A 21474-nucleotide genomic window follows, 5' to 3' on the forward strand; every position below is an offset into this window, starting at 1 on the left:
GGACGGGTGACCACATCCCCGCCAGCGTCCCCGGTGTCCGCAGCCCCCTGTCCCTCTCTGTTCAGGACCCCATCTCCCACGCCCGCGCGCTAGTTGTGTCTCCCTAGTGACAGTTTCTCAGCCTTCCTTTTCGGTGACCTTGGCAGTTTGAGGGACCCCTGGGGATCTTCGCCTGGTTGGCTGGGGTGGTGGGCTTGCGGGAGGAAGTGCTCAGAGGGCAAGTGCCTTTTGCAGGAGACCACGACGACGAGGGTTCACGCTAGGCCCAGGGCGTCCCCCTGCCCATGCTGACCTTGCTCTCCTGTTGGAGCAGTACTCAGGTGAAGCTACTCCCCCACCCGTGCGTACTTCACTCTGGAAAGGCGTGCTGTGGGCAGCCCACACCCGAGAGTGAGCACTTGTGCTCCACCTTCTTTAGGGTAGACTACCTACGTAATTTACTCGGAATTGTTCTGAAGGAGCCTGTGCATTTTTCAACATCATTCCTAGGATCCATTTAGAGGAACTTATTCAGAAAACTAGGGCAGCGGTGGGTAGGGTGTAGCTTCAGTGGTAGAACACCTGGGTTCAACCCTCGGTGCCTCCACAAAAATAAAGTAAGCTACCTTCCCCCAAAAAAATAAAAAATAAAGAAAATTAGGGCAGAAACTCCCCGACTTGTTTGCTTCGCGTCCCCACTTTATAAAGGCAAAAACCTTTAAAAACGTATTTTTAGAATAGATTCCTAGTAGTAGAATTATGGGCCAAAGGTTAGACATATTTTTATTACTACCTTTTTATTTTGAAGAAATTTTTAATATAAGTTGTAAGAATAGTGCAATGAACTTCCTTCACCTAGGTTCACCAACTGTTAACATTTTGCTATATTTGCTTTTATCACTTTTATCATATACGTATATATATGATTCATGACTCTAAATAGTTTAGCGTGTGTTTCATAAGACCAAGCGTGTACATCAATCAAATTCAGGGAATTTAACAAGTCCATGTTCAAATTTTGCCATATGTTCTACTAATATCCCTTGTAATATTTTTTTTCTCCTTTTGGATCGTCAAGGTCACCTGTTGTATTAATTATCTTGTCTTTTTAGTCCCGTTTAATATGGAATAGTTCGTCAGACTTTGTCTTTCCTGGCAGTGAGATTTCTGAAGAATACTAGACATTTGAACTGTCCATTTATAGAAAGTCCCTCTATTTGGTTTTGTCTGATAGTTTCCTCAGAATTACAGTCAGGCTGTGCATCCCGGAAGGAGTACTGCACATGAGATAGTGTGTCCTCAGTGCACCGCATCAAAAAGCACATGTCAGTCTGCCCTTTTTAATAGGAATGGTACAAACATTTTTAAGGCTCTTAATATATGTTGCCAAACTGTTGTCCAACTGTGATAGTGGACAGTGTTCTTTAGTGTATGATAAATTGGTACACATATTTGAGGAAACTGGAAATGTGTAAGGGAAGGATTTAGCCAGAGGACAGTAAAACTTAACAGGACAACGCAATCCATGCAGTTGACCTCAATTTGATCCGGATTCTAATCACCTGGGCTCAACCAGATGCTAGGCTTGTTTCTCTCATCTTGTTAGTTTTCGCTTTAATGACGTCACTCGTTACCATCCCAGGAGACAAATCTCCAGTAATACGTGTCCCTCTAGCATCCCTGGGTCAGGAAGAGGTGGATCACCGTCCCTCCTCCCTTGTATTTTTACAATGTTCTGCAAATAACTGGGCCTGGGGAGTGGGAGCAGCAATCTAGTAAGTCTCATCATTTATGAAATCAGTGTCTGGAACAGATGTTGCACTATCCAGATCAACCTGCTTTTGTTTTTTTGGAAACAGTGTGCTGATTTTTACTATTTATTTGTTACTATTTTCAGACACTGGAAAGTACAGAAAAGTACAAAGAATAATTCAAATGTTCATGTATCAGGTACTACCACCCAGAGTTGACAATTAACATTCCTCACACTTGCCCTCATTTTTTAAATAAGAGACATAGTCTTACAGGTACAGTTAACATCCCTTTTGTGCAGGTTTCCTGTCCCCCAGGTGAATGCTCTTTACAGCTAGTTTCTGCAGTATTTTGCTGACTCACCAAGGAACAGGACAGGTGCTACCTGGTAGGAAAGTGGTAAACTTCACAGAGTGAAGCTGGAGTGAAAAAGTTATTATGAGTACATGCAAAGATTAACTAGTTAGAGTTTTCCAAATCCAGTTTCCTCCTATACTAGCTTAGGTCTTGTAAAGAAGTTTTATTAAAACTTTTCAGATAAATCCCAAAAATGCCACTCCCAGATAAGCCTATTTTCTTATGGCTTCACCAGAATTGCTGACCTAAATTCCTGCCAGGTTAGTCACAGGGAGATGTTTTGTGTACCTGCTCCCAAGCTAAGGCTTGTCTGTGGTTTACTTAGAAACTGAGTCAGCAGAACAGATAAGACTTCAGACTGTTTGCTGGAGAGGACACAGAGAGACCAGAGGTAAATGCAAATCATCTGTCTTTGAATTAACTTCAAAAAGAAAAACAAATGGTAGCAGAAAGTCGTGAAAGCCCAACTTAGTTGTCTGCACTTTTTACCCCTTTCCAACCAATTTCATACACAGCAGAAAGCGATTTAAAACCTAGGCGGCATCTAGTCACTCCCCAATTTGTAGCCCACCCACTAGGTGCTCCCAGGGCTCTGAACACCTTCCGCGGGGTCCCAGGGGAATCGCCCCGCCCCGCCCCATTGCTCCTCTGCCCTTTCTCACCGGCTCAAAGGTTTACTGATTTCCTTTCAAGCTTTTTGCAGAGGTTCTTTTCCTCCACTTGCCCCTTAGCTTGTTTTTTATTCTTTGGGTCGCAACTTACACCACTTCGTCCTGGAAGAGAGCTTTCCATCAACACCTTCCACTTCAGTTTTCTATTCCTGTACCTTGTTTGCTTACTTCTTGCCACAATTTTCATCTATTCTTTTTTCATCTTTTTGATCTGGTTTCCCAATAAAAGTGTCAACGTCACAGCAGGGACCACATCATTTTTGCCAACATCCAACACACTGCCTGGTATGGTAGCAATACGGGAAATGGGGCGAGAGGACAGGTGTGTGCCAGGTCTTGGGCGAGGCCCTGGGATGTGTCCAGTTAAGTGAGGGAAAAGAAAGAATTCAAGGGAGAGCCAGAGCTGAATAAAACACTTATTCAGAGAGATGCACCCTCCATAGAGACTGCAGGCCGGCTCAGGTGAGAGAGGCAGGCCTAGGAGATACACACTCCCTAGGCAGAATGAGGGCCACCTCAAGAAGTGAGAGGTGGTGGCCTCAGAGCATGAAGTTAGTGAGATCCACCACAGTGTGGGGGTGTTTAGCTTTTATGGGCTCAGTAACTTCATATGCTAACAAGTGGGAAGATTATTACACTACTTGGGGGAGTGGGCGGGGATTCCCAGGAATTGGGGCCCGCCTACTGACCTTTTACGGTCGCCTGGAAACTATCATGGCCCCGACAGGAGTGCCATTTCCCATGCTCCTTCATACAGTGAGCCTGCAATGAAACTCAGGATTGGCTGGAAGTCGAATCTTCACTTGCTGTGTCATTCTTTTAATGGTTGTGCCCTGCCCCCTTCCCTGGTGTCTCAGCAGGCATTCAATAAATAACTGATGAATGAGAATGAAAACGAGTGGAATCTAGAGTTTAGAATTTATAACATCAGGCTGCAGGCTAGGACTCTGTCACTCGTAAGATGTGTTGGGAAAAAAAAAGAAAACCCAAACCCTCCAAAACCATGAACTGCTTGTGATTAAAGTTAAATAATTTCTGTAAAAGGACTATATTATCTTGATTTCTTTCTTTTTCAGATGGAGGTACTGGGAATTGAACCAAGTACCCAGTGCATGCTCAGCATGCACTCCACCAACTGGGCTATAACCCCACTCCCAAGGACTATGTTATTTTACACCACTTGCTGAAGAGACCACCGCTTTCTCCTCCATTCAATGTCTCTGTTGGAAATCAATTGACCATTTTGGACTTTCTGTTCTGTTCACTGATCGTTGTGGTACACCTTCAAAAAATTAATAAAGGGAAAAAAGCAAACCTTGAAACTGAAATCAATCTGAAATTTGTCTAACCATGTACCAAACTGGTAACCTAATTACACAGAATTATTTCACGTGACTGTTCTTGAAATTCACATACAATAAACTGCATAGTCCTACAGAGTACAACTAGATGATTTCTGATACCTGTGTGATCACCACAATATACAGACTATTTCCACCACCCTAGAAAGTAAGTTCTTTTCTAGTGATTCCCACAGTCCCTGGCAAAAGTTATATTCCTGGGCAACAGTGCTGATTTTCATAACCATGGATTAATTTTGCCTGTTGGTGAAATTCATATAAACGGAATCACACAGAATGTACATTTTTGTGCCTGGCTTCTTTCAGTCAACACGATGCTTTTGAGATTAATCTTGTTACATATACCAATGGTTCATTTTTGTTTTATTGCTGAGTAATTTCCATTGTATGACCTTACTGCAAAAAGTCAACGTGTGATAAAAGATGTAACAAACAAATGCAATGTATGATCCCGGCTTAAAAAAAAAAAACTATATAAGCCATTACGTGGGCAATGGGGGAAATTTAAATGGCCTGGCTACTAGGTACGACTAGGGAACTGATCGCTTTCTTAGGTCCGGTTTCACTCTTAGCCGCAGCGCCGGTTTTCTCACTCAGGCCCAAAGCCACCCCCTGGACTTGGCCGCGACACCCCAGCTTCTCACATTCCGCGGCAGGGGCGGCGCCTGGTGCGGGGGGCGCGGGGCCCAAGCGGCGGCGCAGAGGCGCCCCACCCGCTCCCACCCCCGGGGCCCAGCTCCCTCGGCGCCGCCGCTCCCGAGACTCCACGCCCGCCAGCCGGCTCGCCTGAACACACTTCAGCAGCGGCTGCACCTGCTCCCGCGGGTGTCGGCCCACTCGGCACCCACACGGCGAGCCCTTCCGAGTCCGCCTCCTTCCCTGCGGTCCACGGTCGCCGCCGCCCGGAACCATAGAGCCGCTCCCCGAGAAGAGAGCGGACCAGGAGGGACGCTCTTCCGGGTCACGCCTGCGCCGAGAGACTTCCAAGCCTCCGTCGTCCGGGCTTCCGCTCGGGAGATCGGATCAGCTCTTTTACAGCGCGCCCGGCGCCCCGCCCGTCCTGACGCCGGCGGTGACGGAAGCACGTCGCGTGACCTCACCCGCCAACATGGCGGCGGCGGTAGATTAGGGCCGCGGGTCGGAGCAGCCGCCGCCGCCGCCGCCGCCGCCGCCTGGGGAGCCTGTTGGGAGTAGCCGCCGCCGCCGCCGCGTCTTTCACCTCCTCTGGGGCTGGGGCCAGGGCCAGGTGAGGGGAGCGGGGTTGCGGGCAGGCCCCGCCGGTCCTCTCCCAGCTCCGCCCGGGGCGTCCCGAGGCTGAGGGCGCGAGGCCGTTTTGAGGCGGTGGCTTGGCCTCGGCGTCCCCGCGGCGCCGCAGACCGGGTCCGGGCTCAGGGCGCGCCGCGGGAGAGGGCACGGCGCTGGGCTGCGGCCGGCCGCTGCCCCCCTGGCCGTTCCTGGCCCTGTCCTCCCGCCGGTGCGACGCCGCTGTCGTCGTTCCTGCTGTCGTTTCATTTACTTGTTTTTCCACAGAAGGCCGCCTTCCCACCCTCGGAGGCATACGGCTCACACTCGGCCGTTTCCTTCTGTGCGTTTTAATCCCCACCATCCCAAGGAGACCCCAAGTTTCCTTCCTTCGTGACTGACTGTGAAGGAAGCCCCGGACTTCGAGTCGAGGCTTTAGCCCCGGTGGAACCCGGCCGCTTCTGGCCCGCGGCGCCGGGCTCGGCCCGGCTGTAACCGGTCCCCGCGCGGCGTGTTTCCCCGGAGCCGGCCCACCGTCTCCACGTGCGAGTGCTACAGCCAGCTGCCAGGGCTCCCCCGCTGCCTGCTTTCCTGCATGCTGTGGAGCGGAACGAGCGAGTCTTTTCTGCGAAGCTGTATGGTTTCGCCGGGAGGTTGGGTGCAACCAGAGCGGTGATCTCTGCCCTGACTTGTTGTGTGACCTTGGATGAGTTGCCACACCCTTCTAGTACCTTCTTTTTTAATCCCCTAGAAAATCAAGCAAACGTTTGTGTAGGTAGTGAGCGGTTTAGACCTCACATACATTGTTGGGTAAGTAAACGTACACTGTAGATTGAAAATATTTCAACCATTATGAAATAGCCTCTCTGGTTGGTCAGGTACATTCTCAAGTTTTGCCTTTTTTTCCCCCCAAATGATTCATTTTCTTATGGAGGACTATACCTCAGTAGTTGAATTCACTTGAAGGGTACGTAAGGTTGAGTCCACCTGGTTTTGTAGAGGAAAGTTGTGTGTTGCTACATCAGTCACTGTTTTCTACATACTTTACACGCTAAGATTTTAAGTGATTTGCAGCAGTAACAATTACTGTTTGAAGAATATATTTCGTCTATGAAATATTTTAGACAAACAAAACAGAAGTCTTAAGCAATCACAGTATCACCATCCTGCTTTTTCCCCTGCTTTTCAAACATAATTTTGATACATATCTTATTCCAAATAGATGGTCAGCATGAGTTCTTAATATATATTACAGAGTTGAAGGAAGGGGGCTGTTTTCAGAGTAGCTGGTATTTTAACAGCTTTATCGAGCTATTATTAACAGGTTAACATGTACAGTCAGAGTGTGCAACTGTCACCATAATTTTTGTTATCCCCAGAAGAAACCTGGTACTCACTAGCCGTCATTCTTTATTCCCACTCTCCCCTACCTAAGCAGCCACTGTTTTATTTCCTGTCTCTATAGATCTGCCAGTTCTAAGTATTTCACATAAACAGGGTTTTCCACGTGCAGTGTTTTGTGGCTGGCTCTTCTACATCCATGTTGTAGCAGGCATTGACACTTCATTTCTCTCTATGGCCACATAACATTGCATTGTATGGGTAGGACACATTTTTAAGTTCATCGGTTGTTGGGCAGTTACTTCCACTGTTCAGCTGTTAACCTGTGATGCTGCTGTGACCATTCACGTGCATATTTTTGTGTGGACGGTGTTTTCATTTCTCTCTGACATATACTTAGGAGTGGAGCAGAGTAACTGACTTTTATGTCTCTCTTTTATGAAAGCTACATACATATGAGAAAACTGATTAACTTACAGTGAAAGTCAGACTATGTTTGTGGGAAGTGAGAGTGAGGCAGTCCTCTGTAAGGACATTATCTGGGAGTGCCAGCTGCTGAGTGGAAATGTTTTTGGACAGCTTTTAACACAAGATTGAACTGGCGTTTTCAATTAGGCGTGTTTCAGTTTTAAAGGGGTAGTGTACAGTAGAATACTTAGTGTCTGCTGAGTTGTAAAATGACACCTTGCTCAGTTTCATTTCTCAGGTAGACCTGGTGAATATTTTGCAATTTCACAATTTTTATTAGGGTTATGTAGCTTCTGTTCTTCTGGCAAAAGTCCTAGAATTCTGTAAGAGCTAATAAAGTATGGATTGAAAAAATAAAGTTATTGGACTTCATGTTAATTTGTGGAATTAAAAAAAAACTTCTTAAACTGTCAGGGGGTTTGGAGACTGGACTCTGGGAATCAAAATCTTTGGTAATGTTTAAAACTCCAGATTTTTCATTTGTGACTGAATTATCTGTGGATTTTCACTTTTTGTAAACTGGACTTACAGATCTACTCAACTCCACATTGCTAGAGTATTTAACCATCTTACTACATTACAGTTTTATTTTAGTGGAAGGAAATAGTCTTAAAAACACAGCTTCCTGAAGTAATTTGATTACAGCATGTTAAACTGTAATATGTTTCTGTTATGGTTTTATGGAGCTAAAGAATACTATATAGGTATGCTATCCTAAGTGTTTCTGAGTGGGTGTTAAAAGTTTCTGTTTTAACAGCATCCGTGGTGATTATGATCAGACAATTTTGGGAAACAACTACAAAAACTCATGCCTGCAGATTTACTTTTCATAAGAATTTTAAGTAGAATTTGATAGTTGCTGCATACTTTCTGGTTGCAGTTCATAAAATGTGCTTAGTTCCTGCAGTACTATTTATGCTTGCATCCTGGCATTTGCACTGCTACTTAGAATAGAAATCTGCTTTTTTAAAAAAGCAAACCGCTCCTTATAAAAGTGGATATTACATTTGTTACTGAAGGATCATGGATGTTTTGGAGATGCCACCATATGTACGCATAAACACAGGATTAAGTAACCCTAAGCTTCCTCAGGCTGTCCATCTGGCTGACAGCTGCTCGTAATTTGAGAGGGGAACAAGCTAAAGGTATAAGGCAGAGAAGAAACAGCTGGGTAACAGCTATACTCAGCAGCTTGTTAGAACTGTGCAAAAAAGTAGTAGTTTCTGCGTTTAAAATTGGTTTTGTGTACAATCACTTCTTGATACCAAGAACACTTAATACCTAATTTGAATTCTGAAAGGTTCTACTACGTAAAATTTAAAGAGTAAAAGTAGCTATGTCCTTCTCATCATTAACCAGAAGCTCGAGCTGTCTTAGGTGTGAAATGTCCTCTGTGTTGGTGAGGCGGTGGTGGGGTGGACCTGAGCTCGGTCCCCTGCTTCCAGGAAAGCACTAGGAGTGGTCTCAGATCACATTTTCGTTTCTGTTAACCTGTCTTTTCCTTTTCTTCCCCTGCCGCGCTCTCAGAGTTGACAAGTTTGTTTCTTTCAGTGGTGTGCGTCTGATGCTTGGAAAACTACCATTTCTCTGGTATTTTCACCTCTGCATTCCTCTCACCCTGCACATTGCCTGGCTTGCAGTAAATATGTGTCGAATGAATTAATGAATGAATGCAGTTCAGGGCCAGGAGTTCAGAACGGAAAAGGACGTATTAAACCAAGTGGCTGCACTGTTAACTGGCTGTATGGTTTCATTTAGATGAATTGTCTCTTGTTTCTCCGTCAAAGTTGAAACTGCTACCTTTACCCTCTGGTATGGAGGAGACTGTGACCACACATGGAAAAGCGCTTCAGAAATAGAGGTCTCATATGGGTGTAACTTATTTATGTTTGTTAGAAATGCAAGGGCCCATTGCGCAGTGTGCCGAGTAGTCCCTGCCGCAAAGGAAGTTGGATGCCCTCGTCCCAGAATGCCCTGTACAAGTGCTGTGGAGTTTACGTTTGCAGTGTTCTCAGTGCCTTTGCGAAAATTTAGTTTGATGCAAAGGCACTAGACACATAAGAGTATTTATTTTGTTTGTTTATTGACGTATCGTTGGTGTATGACATATGTTATGGTGTACAGTATAGTGAGTCACAGTTTTTAAAGGTTATCCTCCATTTGTAGTTATTATAAAATGTTGGCTACATTTCCCATGTTGTAGCCATGCAGCAGTACTTCTCAGGTCTGCCTGTCCCGTCAGCTGAACACAGGCCTGGGGGGCTGCTTTGTTGCTCTCCTGGGAGCTCAGACCACGGGAGAGGAGGCGGATGGGTATTTCATACTGAGAGTCCAGTATGTTCATAGAACTAGAATGTCGCAGACACATGTACAGCCTGGAGACGTGCATTAAACTTACATGATTGAAGTTTGTGTGATCATCTCCATTAGCATGAATTGTTGAGAACTGCCAGAGCTGAGGACTTGACTGTGAATAGGATGGAGATTATGAAATCCATGATTAAGGTTGCATTTATGGTTAGGCAGTTGGGATTTGTAAGAAAATTTGAAGAGCATTGGGTTAAAAATCAAATTTGGAAACTCGATCCATGATGCTTTGTAGCATCTGGATTGGAGTGTGACTAAACATGTCTTCAGAGATACGGATTTTTTATAAATCAAGAAATTTGAATATAACAAACTCTAGAACATCAGCTTTTTAAAATTTAAAGCGTTATTCAAAATATGAGTAATACTTTGTTACCAAAAATTCTGGGACTTTTTTTTTTTCCTTTTTCTAAGTTTTTTTTTCTTTTCCTGAGACTTTCTGAAGCTTAAATTTCATTACTGATTTGTTCCATTTTCCCCCCCTCTTTTGGAACTTTACTTAATAATCTACTCCTTACTCTGTTTGTTTATCTCTCTTTGGCTTCGCCACTGAGTGTAAACATGCTTAAGTAAGTGCCTTTCATTGTGTCCAAAGCAAATGAACTCTCAGACCCTTCGTCTCCCTCCCCAGCCTCCTTTCTCTTCTTCCCTTCCAACCATGCTTTCTTTGAAAGAACAGACTGAAACTCACTTCTCTGACTCTCCATTCGCTCGTCACGCCCCTGCCCTACCAGTCAAGTAAACCGTCATCACCATGAAGGTGTTCTTTTTGTTGTGCTGTTACCTTTGTGCTGCCTTCTTTCTGAAGCACCTCCCCTGACTTGTGTGAACAAACTTCCTGCCTTTCTGGCTGTTCCAGTGCAGACCTTCGAGGTCTCCTCTGCCGGCTGCTCATCTTTTGGCCACTCCTGAAAGGTTAGTTTTGCCTTGAATTCTAATTGTGTTTCGATTTCAGATTAAACCAGTATTTCTCAACATTTTTTTTAAACCATGTCTCTTTTTGATAAATAAAAATCTGTGGCTTCTATTCCAGTTGAGGTAGGGTACGCCGTTCTTCCCTCTGCCCCCTTCACGGAGAGTCATTGCTGCATAGAAGATTGGAGGTTTACTCAGCTGTGTTGGTGTATTTTGTCTACTTTGTAATCCGAGAATGATGGGTGATGTTTCCTTTTCCAAGTACGAACGTGCTATTTCAAACTAACTCATCCCTTCTCCCTCCTGCTGGAAGTTTTGACGCTTCTCCCATTGGAAGTCACTGCTCTCCATCCATCCACTCTCCTTGGGTGACGCTCTAGACCTGTTTCTGTGCAGACTACAGCTTTCTACCCCAGACCTCTCTCTGGGTTCAAGACCTGTATGTCTAACTACTGGTTGGACATGTCCACCTGGACAGCCCGCAGGCATTTTGAATTCAGGATGCCCCAAAGCGAGTGTGTTCTCCTCCAAGCCCGCTCTTTCTGTATTATCTGATTTGAGAAATGGGAATGGTGCTGCTTTCTGTACCGCTGCCTGGATTACTCTTTCACTGAGCTGGTTAGCACGTTTTTGAAGTCTTAACACTTTCCTAGTCCACCCCTTCTTTCCAGTGTTCCTGCTCTCGCACGTGCCTTCATACATCTCTTGTTTAGATTTTTCCAATGTCCGTCTAAGTTAGTTTCCTTGTCTCCAGTCTCCATTCTGTCTTCCACACTGCCTCCAGGATGATGTTTCTAAAATGTAATCTCTGAATGTGCTTCTCTTGCTTAAAATCCTTAGGTGATTCCTAATGGTGTTTTGCAGTAGTTGTAGCCTTTTTTTTTTTTTTTTGCATCATGATCTAATCTGAGAACCTACTGAAAGGAATTGAGTGATTTTTCTCTCCAGAAAAAATGCTTGTGTGCACAGTTTGCATAGTTTTAGGGGGTTCATTCATGGACATGGTTAAAATAATTCCTGGCTTACAGGATAAAACCCAAGCTTCCTAGCAGCCCGTAGCACACAAGGCGTGCCAAATACTGACCACTGCAGCCATGCTGAGCCCCGTCTTCCTTTGTCTTAGGGGTTTGCCCTGTCGGATTCCTCGATTTTTGTAGTATTCCATGCTGTTTCAGAATACTTCTGTGCCTTTTGTGGTGTACTTTACATCTGAAGTTGACCCCGATCCATTGCCCAGCTGGCTCAATTAGTGAACACGTTCCAAGATGGGCTAGATTTTACTTTATAAAGCCTTTCCTGATTTCCACATCCTTTTCCCCTTCCCCAGAAAGACTTGCCTGTTTCCTCTTGGTTTGCCTCTCCCACTCATGGGTACTGACTTATGTCATAGAATTTTTTTTATTATTGTTTATATATTTTTGTATATTTTTCCTCTACTTGGTTGAAAATTCCTGAGGGCAGGTACCTAATGCCTGTAGAGTACCTTGTAACTTAAGAAATGTGTGTTGAGTGAACACACAAATATCAGGAGGCATTGTCTTTCTATTTTTGTAGATGTAATTACTAGGTCTGGATGTGGACTTTGCAGAATTGGAATATTTTTCTAAACTGTAAATTTAGTTTAGTAATCCTCGCGTAGTGGGTTATAATTGTTGAGGAACTGCCTTAGAAATTTTAGGAAAATTAAGTCCCAGTTATGTCTTGGTTACAAATAACACGAAGTGATTCTAGCTTACTTGAGCAGGAAAGAAACTTACGGAAAGGGCATTGAGTAACTCACAGAATGGATGGGAAGGCTGTAAAATCAGACTTGGGAAATAGGTAAGAACCGAGTGAGACTTTGCTGCAAACTTAGCCAGGGTCCGGCCACAGGCACAGGGTAGTTAGGACACTGCAGCCAGGTCTGCCCTGCCCTGCTGGACTCACGCACACCCCACCTTTTCTGTGACATTGTTTCATTTATTGCATATTTTGATACAGTTTTGTAGCATTGTCCCCTGAAGGTGAAACAATAGGGACTTTTAAGTAGAGAACCAAGATGTCTTTTGATAACCTAAATAAATACTGATGCTAATAGTAACCATAAGTGCATTTTTTAAAAAGATAGTTTTTAACCATTCAAAGCAGATTTTCATGTTACCTTTTTTAAAAATTTTTTTGGGGGGGTTAATTGGTTTATTTATTTCTTAATGGAGGTGCTGGGGATTGAACCCAGGACCTTGTGATGCTAAGCACACGCTCTGCCACTGAGCTATACCCTCCCCCTCATGTTATCTTTCTTTTTATTTCTTTATAGTCACCCTTTTATTTTGTGTATTTCAAATTCTGCATGAAGTTTTTCATTGCTTTTAATTCCAGGACATTTCTCTTAATTTATTACAGATCTTAAATTTTGCCAACATTCTGTGTCTCTTTGCTATTGTTAGTTCTCTGAACCTCTTTTTCTTTTACAGGTATTTCTTAAGATCTTAAAACAGTCTGTATTGTTGCTTTAAGTAGAAAAGTTATTTAAAACCTCTTAATAAAACATTTTGGCTTGAAACAACTATCAAGGTTTGTAGTAGGGGGTCAAAAGGTATAAACTTCCAATTATGAAGTAAGTTAAGTCCTGGCGATGTAATGTCGCCTGGTGACTTAAGTATATAATATTATACTGCACATTTGAAAGTTCCCGAGAGAGTAGATCTTAAAGATAAAAGAGGGTTACATGGTAGGTAAAACAGCTGTCTAAGTCCAGGTAGAGACGCGAGAGTTGTGGTTGCATTGATTAGGGCACAGGCTGGAGTGCCTGGTGGAGAGATTCAAGTGAAGTGGCTTCAATCACAGTCCAGAGGCTGCGGTCCAGTCTGGCAGGGCGGCTCTGCCCCTCAGGGTCATTAGGGACCCTGGTTCCTTCTGTCTTGGGCTGTCCCCTGGAGTGGTCCTTGTGTGTGTGTCAGAGCGAAGTGTCTGCCATGTTCACTTCCTGCCTGGGAAGGAGGAAGGGGGAAGTCTTCACGGAGAGACCCACAAGTTGCACATGTAACCCCTGCTCGTGTTCCTCTGGCTCAGACTGATCACATGGCACGTTAGGCTGCAAAGGAAATGGGGAAATGTCGTCTGCAGCTGTGTTGCCATGGAGCTAGCTGGACTTCAGGAGGCTTTATTAGCAGAAGTAAGAGAACACGTACCGCCAGGGTGGAGGGTGGAGGTAGAGTAGGGGCACAGCGAGTATCTTCCCCACGAAGGTGAAAAACAGACGAGGGAGAGCTTGGAAGGGACATTTGCTTTTGATCGGAAATCTGAGTAAGTAAGTAATCCCTACTTGTAAGTAAATTAAAGTTATGTTCTTTAAAGATTGCTGAGAAGAATATTCTGAGAAACATTTATTTTGTATTTGGTTGAGTAATTGGAGTCACTGGGAAAATGTGCTGTATGTAGTATGCTTTAAACTGAAAAGATACTTTCGGTTTTAGGTCTTCCACACCTGTAAGCAGACGTTTTGGAGCTCCACCGGCCAACCCCATGGCGTCCTCTGCTGCAGTGCCTCTGGGATTTCACTATGAAACCAAGTACGTTGTTCTCAGCTACCTGGGACTCCACTCTCAGGAGAGGCTGCCGGAGCAGCAGCTTTCCTCACCCCAAGGTATTGTCTTTGGCTTGTGTTGGTCGTGACTTCATGTGCCGGAGTGTGTGTGTCTAAGGAGTTTGTATCCACGGTTGTAAGACTGAGTAACACTGCTTAGACTTTTAAAGAGTAACTCCACCCCTCCCTTGCTGCCCTCTGCCCCACTTCCAGAAGCAGGGTTCACAGTGCCCTTTAGGACTTAATGTTTTAAATGGCCACCGTTGGTGCAGGTGAGATGTGCTAAGCATGTGTAAACAAATCCATCTGTCCTTAGAGCTTCCATACTTGAGAAGATGTAGATTAGAATTATATACGGGGGGAGAGTAGAGCTCAAGTGGTAAAGTGCATGCTTAGCATACCTGAGGTCCTGGGTTCAATCCCCAGTGCCTCCTCTAAAAAAATAAATCTAACTACCCTCCCCCCACCCCGCCAAAACAAAATAAGTAATACAGTAATAAAATATTTTAAAAATTTTAAATGAAAAAAAATTATATAATTATTTTTAAATTTATAACACAGTTCTTTGAATTACCTTTTTTCAAGGATATTAGATTTAAACACTAATCTATCTGATGGGAGTTTTAACACAATTCTTTGTATTATGAAGTTGTATTTTCCTCTCTTTATTTTCTTACTTTTTTGTTTTTTGTTTTTCTTTTTTATTTTTTTGCAGGGGGAAGGAGGTAATAAGGTTTATTTATTTATTTTTTAGAGGACATACTGGGGATTGGACCCAGGACCTTGTGTATGCTAAGCACGCACTCTACCCCTGACCTGTACCCTCCCCCCGTATATACCCTTCTTTAGATAATTTGCCAAACAAAGCTTAAAACATTTACTGGAGTCTATAACTTTATTCTCATCCATAGGTGTTTACTGTAGCCATGGAGGGAGTTCTGATTTATCTGCTGCTCTTCTAGCTCAAGAAAGGAAATTCAGAAATGACGGAGACCAGTAGCCACTCTGACAGTTAGGAGGGATGACAGAAGGTGTCCTAAAAACCGAATTTAAATACTGACATATAACTAATGGGTGTGTTCTATTTTTAAATATTGAATCATATTTTAAGTACCCCAAGGTAGGTTACTGTTTAAACAAAAATCACATCAAAATGACTTTAAAAACTCATAAAAGAAAATGTGATCCCAGATGTTTGTTATTTGAAGGCGTTGGTGGTGTAGTGGTGAGCATAGCTGCCTTCCAAATGTTTATTATTTGATGAAACTCACACAGCAAAAAAAGTAAAACTATTTTACTTTTTATTGTCTTCTGATATTTATTGATATATACATAGTTTTCATATAGTTGTAATCAATTGTTTGTAGGTTTTTCACTGTTTTATCTTAAAACATACATGTTTCCATGTTTCATCTCCATTATTACACGTCTGAATGTTTCTGTTTTTTTCAAAACGTTAGTAGCGCTGCTGCACAATTTTTGGTTTACCATAGAACACTTTTTACTTAGGTTACTAGCATTGGTAGAAGGGCTTTAATTGAAAAAGTCACAGGGGGTCATAAATAAAGAGGTTATAAGAAATTTTAATTTAAAATGTTAATAAATGTACTTTTATTTGGCAATTTTAGTGTAGGGCCGAGGCCTTTTTCTTTTTGAATATGGATCTGTTGATTGGAACTGCGTGTCACCTTCCTGCTATAAAGCCTCTCTCTCCCCATAGTTTTGAACTTGTGCCTGTTTGTAGTGGGGTGGGAGCATAAAGGCTCCTTCAAGGCAGTGCCGTTGAGTGTCGTTCTGGGGTTTCTGTGCTGGTCCCCAGCTTTCACAGGTGTTTCTCCCACACCTGATTTGTGATTTTTTTTTAACTGAAGTATAGTCAGTTACCATGTGTCAGTTTCTGGTGGAGAGCGCAGTGTCCCAGTCATGCATACACATGTATATTCATTTTCATATTTTTCATTAAAAGTTTTATAAGATATTGACCATAGTTCCCTGTGTTATATGTAAGAATTGTGATGGTATTTTTAGAGCAACTTCCCAAAACATTTAGCTTTCATAGAAATACCAAGTCTCCTTGTGCAGTCGTATTTCGATGATACCTGTGATTTTAAATAAATTATGTGATTTCAGTGACCATTATAACGTTCACAAAAAGACTGGGAGAAAAATAACTGACTGTTGTTAGGCCAACACCTACACAGGTGTGCTGGAAGTGGCAGCCCCTGCAGTGTCCAGCCCGCTGGGGCAGAGTCAGCGGGGTCTGTAGAGACACAGGAGCAGGTCTTGTAGTTCGCTTGAGTGGAGCTCAGTTAAGAGTGCTTCTGTATGTTGCTTTTTTTCCTGGTTATTTACTTTTCTAAATCATCTAGAGTCAAATTCCTGAATCAAAGAGTAAAGTATTTTCATGAGGAGTTTGCCATTCAAAATAAATCTGTCCTATAGGTTGTCATACTGTGTAGCGTTATCTTTTTAAGATTTTGCACATTGTCTTAAGGACTAGTTAGAACTTGTGCTAATGAGGATCCTGTTCTAAGACTCAGGCGTTTAGACGGAACGAGCGTCTGCTGTGCAGACTTGCTGGGGGTCCAGCTGAGTTGTTGCCTTGATTGTGTTTAATGCACGTGTGGTTAGCTCCTCCCGTAGTCCCTGAGTAGGAACTATGTCTTCGACATTTCTGTGTAGGTGGAAGATTCTGGGAATTAATTCTGTGGAACACATGTGGCTTTTATCCTTCAGCCCCCTAACTCTATAGGTGCAAAGTAGACAAGAGGCTCAATGGGTGAGAGCAGGACGGCGTGTGACTCAGCCCAGCAAACCCAGGGGTGTTGCTGCACCGGCCCTGGTCCCCCTGCTCCCAGGTTCCACAGGGCAACGCAATGAACCTGGTCGGGAGTATTTCGTGTTGTGCTGCAGCTGGGGACCCCAGCGCTGAGGGCGTAGCACTCCTGCAGCAAGCCGTAGCAAGCTGAGTCCCCTGCCCCAGGGACTGAGCTGCCATGGGGTCCCTGGACCCATGAGCGTAGAGGGTCAGGCAGACAACAGTGGGGCCTTTAGTTTGTTACCCTCAGCAAGGATACACAGGGATGCTTGAGGCTCGTCCAGACTACCGCTCCCAGCAGTTCACCCCTCAGGATGACACGTGGTGACATTCGGTGAAATCTTGCTTGTCTCAGGTATCACCTGCTTAAGGCCATTGAGCAGAGTTTGAATTAGCACAATGGGGACATTAATTCTGCACTGTTGATCTTGCCAAGCACCTCAGAACCCCAGTTTCAGCCAAATGAGTAGGTCCCAGAGGGACCAGAAGGTTTTTTGCAGGTAATCACTTAGCTTCCTTCCTCAGCACATGTGGATTGTTCCACCAAACCAGTTGTAATAACCCAGCTTAGCGGGAGGTGCTGGCAGCCGTACGCTCTCCTCCCCGCCCATCCGGATGGGCCAGGATGCGTGCACCAGCTGAGGGCACCCAGACTGCTGCGCCGTCTCGTAGGGCAGCCATCTCTTGGCTGTGGCACCTGAAGTTAAGGACAGGTCCTGGGTGATCTGTGGGGCGTGAACTCCAGCACCAGGGAACAGTGCTTGCTCTGCTGTTTGGACCCAGGAGTCAGTGTGTCCCTTGAGGGGGTGACCTTCTTTACTTGGGGACTCAACAAGGGGAACGCAGCCTAAGGGGCCATCATTGAGTCTTAGGAACATTGTCCAGGGCGGGATTAGCAAACAGCAGGCCTTGTGATTTTTGATTTAGTTCACTAAGAAACATTTTCAAATCTGCAGTGAAAGCTAGTTTCCAAAGCTATTCATTATTTGATAATAGTGGGTGAGTACAGTTCCCTTTTGGAAAAATTTCAGTCTCATTTTTTAGCTCAAAAAATTGCAGCGAAATGGTGCCACTCTTCAGAGTTGGGCTGCTGTGTGATGAGGTGTGTCAGGATACCCAGCTTAACTCTTGAAGCCTGCAGTGATTAAGTCCATGACAGTAAGTGAGGTCGCTGTTGAAACTCATGGTTCATTAACACTGGCCAGATTTAAATATTTTCCAGAGTACCTGCTGATACTACAGTGAATAACCACAGGTTTTAAATACCTTACCTTTTCAGTCTTCGCAAGTTTATGCAACTAATAAGCCTTTTTCTGCTCCAGACGTATTTTTGCCACTATCAGTAACACGTCTCAGCAGAGTCCATGTCGGGTTGTAGAGAATTAGAGTTTCTTCAGTTTCTTTGAAACTGTTCTGGTCTGTGACTGCTGTGCACAGACCGGGTGGCTTCCCCAGTCTCTCACGGCGTCACCTCTTGAATGGGTAGTGACCGCGTTTCAGACACCAGTCAGCACGTCCGGAGCCAGGACCGCCACTCAGAGCTGCTTGCCTTGTGTTTTGTTTGATGACTGTGGTTGTGCTCATTGTCTTCAACTCATCGAGCAGCTGTTCTCTCCAAAAGACTAATAATATTAAACGTCTGTATTTCTTGGACACATTTCTTCAGCTGCTGCAGTAGAATCTAACTTCATTGACTCAACATCCGTGAGTGGCTCTCCTTACTTGGCTAACAGCTGAGCCATTTGCGAACTTGGGTTGTGGCTTCATTTTCGTTTCTTATTTCACAAATAAATTCTATGATGAGATGGTCCATTTTAAATTTGCTAATTTTTCTGACAGTTGTTCCCTTGTGAGTTGGGGACACTGAGCACGCTGGAGTCTGTTAGGAGCGATGTGAACTATGTTCTTCCAGCACAGCTGTGATGCCACTGTGTCAACAGTACTTTGCCTCTAATTTGATGACAAATTAGTCTAGTCCACTGTGTCTTAAAAGCATGATGTTCCAAGTCTGCTTTCCTTTCCTTGGTTTCGCACAGTGGGTGGGCCCAGGTACAGTGAAAGTTGTGCTGCGGCGTGCACATGGTCGTGGCGTGTGCTGGGCTCACTGCAGCGTGTGGTGAGCGCGGCTGCCCGCCTCTCCCAGTGTGGCCCAGGACAGCCGTGACAGCACGTGACTGAGTGACTGTGGCCGTATTCCAGGTAAATTTTATTTTTGGGCACTGAATTTCCTAAAATTTTTACATGTCATGTAGTATTAACCTTGATTTTTTTTTCAGCCATTAAAAAATGTAAAAACCATTCTTAGCTCGTGGGCTGTGTAAAAATACGCAGAAGGCAGATTTAGCTGACAGGCCCTAGTTTGCTGACACCTGTTATGTTACATCAGTGTGAAAAGAACATTATTTTCCTCATAATTAAAGAGTTTAGTCCATTTATGCACAGAACTAAATGCTGTTTTTATAGTAGGCTCACATCTGTCTCCTGTCATTTGCATTCTTTAATCGTATTTCTTTTTTATTATTTAAATAATGCATATGAAAGTATTTAGAAGAGTTAAAAAAAATCCTGTAATCCAGTAACAAATTAAGAAGTGTTAACGTTTTTCTGAACATTTTTATAGATACATGTAAGCTGGAATTTACAGCTTGTAAAAATGTGGTCATATCCCTGACACTTTGTAACATTTTTTTAGGGGGGAGGTAATTAGGTTTATTTATTATTATTATTTGTGTAATGGAGGTACTGGGGATCGAACCCATGACCTTGTGCATCCTAAGCATGTGCTCTACCACTGAGCTGTACTCTCCTCCCATTTTAAAAGCTAACAGTATAATCGAACACTTTTCCATGTAAATAAGTAAATATCGACAGTCTCCTACTGTAGGACGTTTAGGGTGTTCACCAGTTTTTACTGGTAAAAGGTAATTGATTAACCTGCAAATTCCTTAAAACTTTTTCTTTCCAGTTTCCAGTCTCATTTACATTTCCAAAACCTTCCCCTGACTGGTTATAGCTTGGTAGGTCTAGAAAAACACTATTTATTAGGACTTTGTGCAGTGATGAAAATGTTCTAGATCAACTCTGCCCAGTACTACAGTCACAAGTCATATGTGACAGTTGGATGCTTGAAATGTGACCAGTGCAACTGAGGAACTGAATTTTTAATTTTATTTAATTTTTTTAACTTAAAAAGCTGCATGTGGCCAGTGGCTGCAATATTATTAGACACACGGGTCTAGAACTCAGTTTTTTATATTCCCCTCTAAGCTTGCCCCTGTTCTTACAGTAATTTGTTAGGGAGACCTCCTGCTGCCCAGGCTTGAAACACCAGAGTCATCCTGCAGCTCTTATGTCTGCTTCTTGCCCTCTGTCTGTGTCACCGTTACCAGCTGTCCCGATTTTATGGTGATTCTCATTATCCTTCAGGCTTTGCTTCAAATTATTGCAGATGTCTCCTGATTTTCCTCCTTCGTTTCACGCCTCTACATCACGTGTTTTGCTATAAGCAGGTTGAGCTTCCTGGCACTGCCTCTTACTTAAATCAGGAGCCCAGGTCGCTCCCTCCCCCTGGGGCTGCGCTACAAGATGCAGCTGGTCTCCGTGACCCGTGGCCTGCTGTGTCTCAGGTCTGTCCTCGCCTGGTACTCTGACCAGCCATGCTTACTCCTGCCTGTTTCTCTCCGGAGCCGAGCTGCTCTGGAGCAGTGGACTCCGGTGCCGCTTCCTGCCACTTCCCCGCGTCTTTCCTTTTCCCCTTCCTGGGCCCGTGGGAGATGCATCTGTGCAGGGCCCAGGCCGGTGAAGTACAGGTGGCTGTGACTGTGTTCCTCCTAGGCTGTGGTATTTAGAAGCAGTGTGCCTCCTCCCGTTCCCCTTGTCTGCCTGTGTGTGTGGATTTAAGGGGGACGTGTGTTCCTAAGGGCACAGTTGCAGTGGGGCAGGCCCAGCGTCAGGCAGGCTGTAAGTGACTCCAGGAAGCGGTTTCCTGGCTCCCCAGCTTAGATCTGTAACACAAGGGCGACGTGGGCCTTTGGGTTAGGTCGCTGAAACCTTGGGCTTTATTTGTTTCCGCAGCAGAGACTAGCCTGTCCTAATCGACACATCTCCCATGCATGCATGTTAGGGTGACCAGCTGTGTAGTGTGCCCAGGCTCGAGTAAAACTTGGTCACCCTAGTACATACATACTTGCCCATCTACCCAGATTCCACCTGTGATATTTCTTAACTGTAACAGACTCCCATGTGCCACAAAAACTACGCCTTTTCAACAGCTGTGACTAAATTTGTAAGGACTTTAAGCATTTACACAAGCCTGCGCTGATCAGGTTTTTCCTCGCTTGAACACAGAATTTTTTCCTACCTGAACTTTGTAGAATCTCCTTTTTAAATCTGAGGCATTCACCTGCTTTGATGTTTTTGTTTTGTTTCATTTTTGAGATCTGGTTGCTGTCCTCATGCTGTCATCTTAGGACTGAATACAGAGTGTTTGTGCGCAAGCGCAAGCATGTGTTGTGCTGACCTCTTAGAAGGAAGGAGGCCCTGGTTGCTGTCGGCTGCGTTGCTGTCCTGTTTGCATCTCAGACGTGATGGGGGACTCACTTCTGCGCTGTGCTGTTACTAGCAGGGTCTGCCATAGCA

The 21474-nt window shown here is 44.3% G+C and overlaps 1 protein-coding gene and 1 long non-coding RNA gene across 4 annotated transcripts in view; both read left to right on the forward strand.

Moving 5' to 3' along the window:
• Positions 1–193: 193 nt before the first annotated feature.
• On the forward strand, positions 194–4081 carry LOC140691334 (uncharacterized). The gene is made up of 2 exons (XR_012066950.1): positions 194–320; positions 3836–4081. It is a non-coding gene; the product is annotated as an uncharacterized lncRNA (long non-coding RNA).
• A 637-nt stretch (positions 4082–4718) lies between these two features.
• Positions 4719–21474, forward strand: part of BCL2L13 (BCL2 like 13) — a 44122-nt gene continuing 27366 nt past the window's right edge. The window contains exons 1-2 of one of the 3 annotated variants that reach the window (XM_072954457.1): positions 4719–5366; positions 13909–14078. In XM_072954457.1, coding sequence (XP_072810558.1) covers positions 13958–14078 — 121 coding nt within the window. In that variant the 5' untranslated portion in view covers positions 4719–5366; positions 13909–13957. The remainder of the gene's footprint in view (positions 5367–13908; positions 14079–21474) is intronic. The other 2 variants (XR_012066873.1, XM_072954456.1) reach the window with 2 other exon arrangements.

Source organism: Vicugna pacos, chromosome 34 (assembly GCF_048564905.1).
Source record: "Vicugna pacos chromosome 34, VicPac4, whole genome shotgun sequence".
Taxonomy (NCBI): domain Eukaryota; kingdom Metazoa; phylum Chordata; class Mammalia; order Artiodactyla; family Camelidae; genus Vicugna; species Vicugna pacos.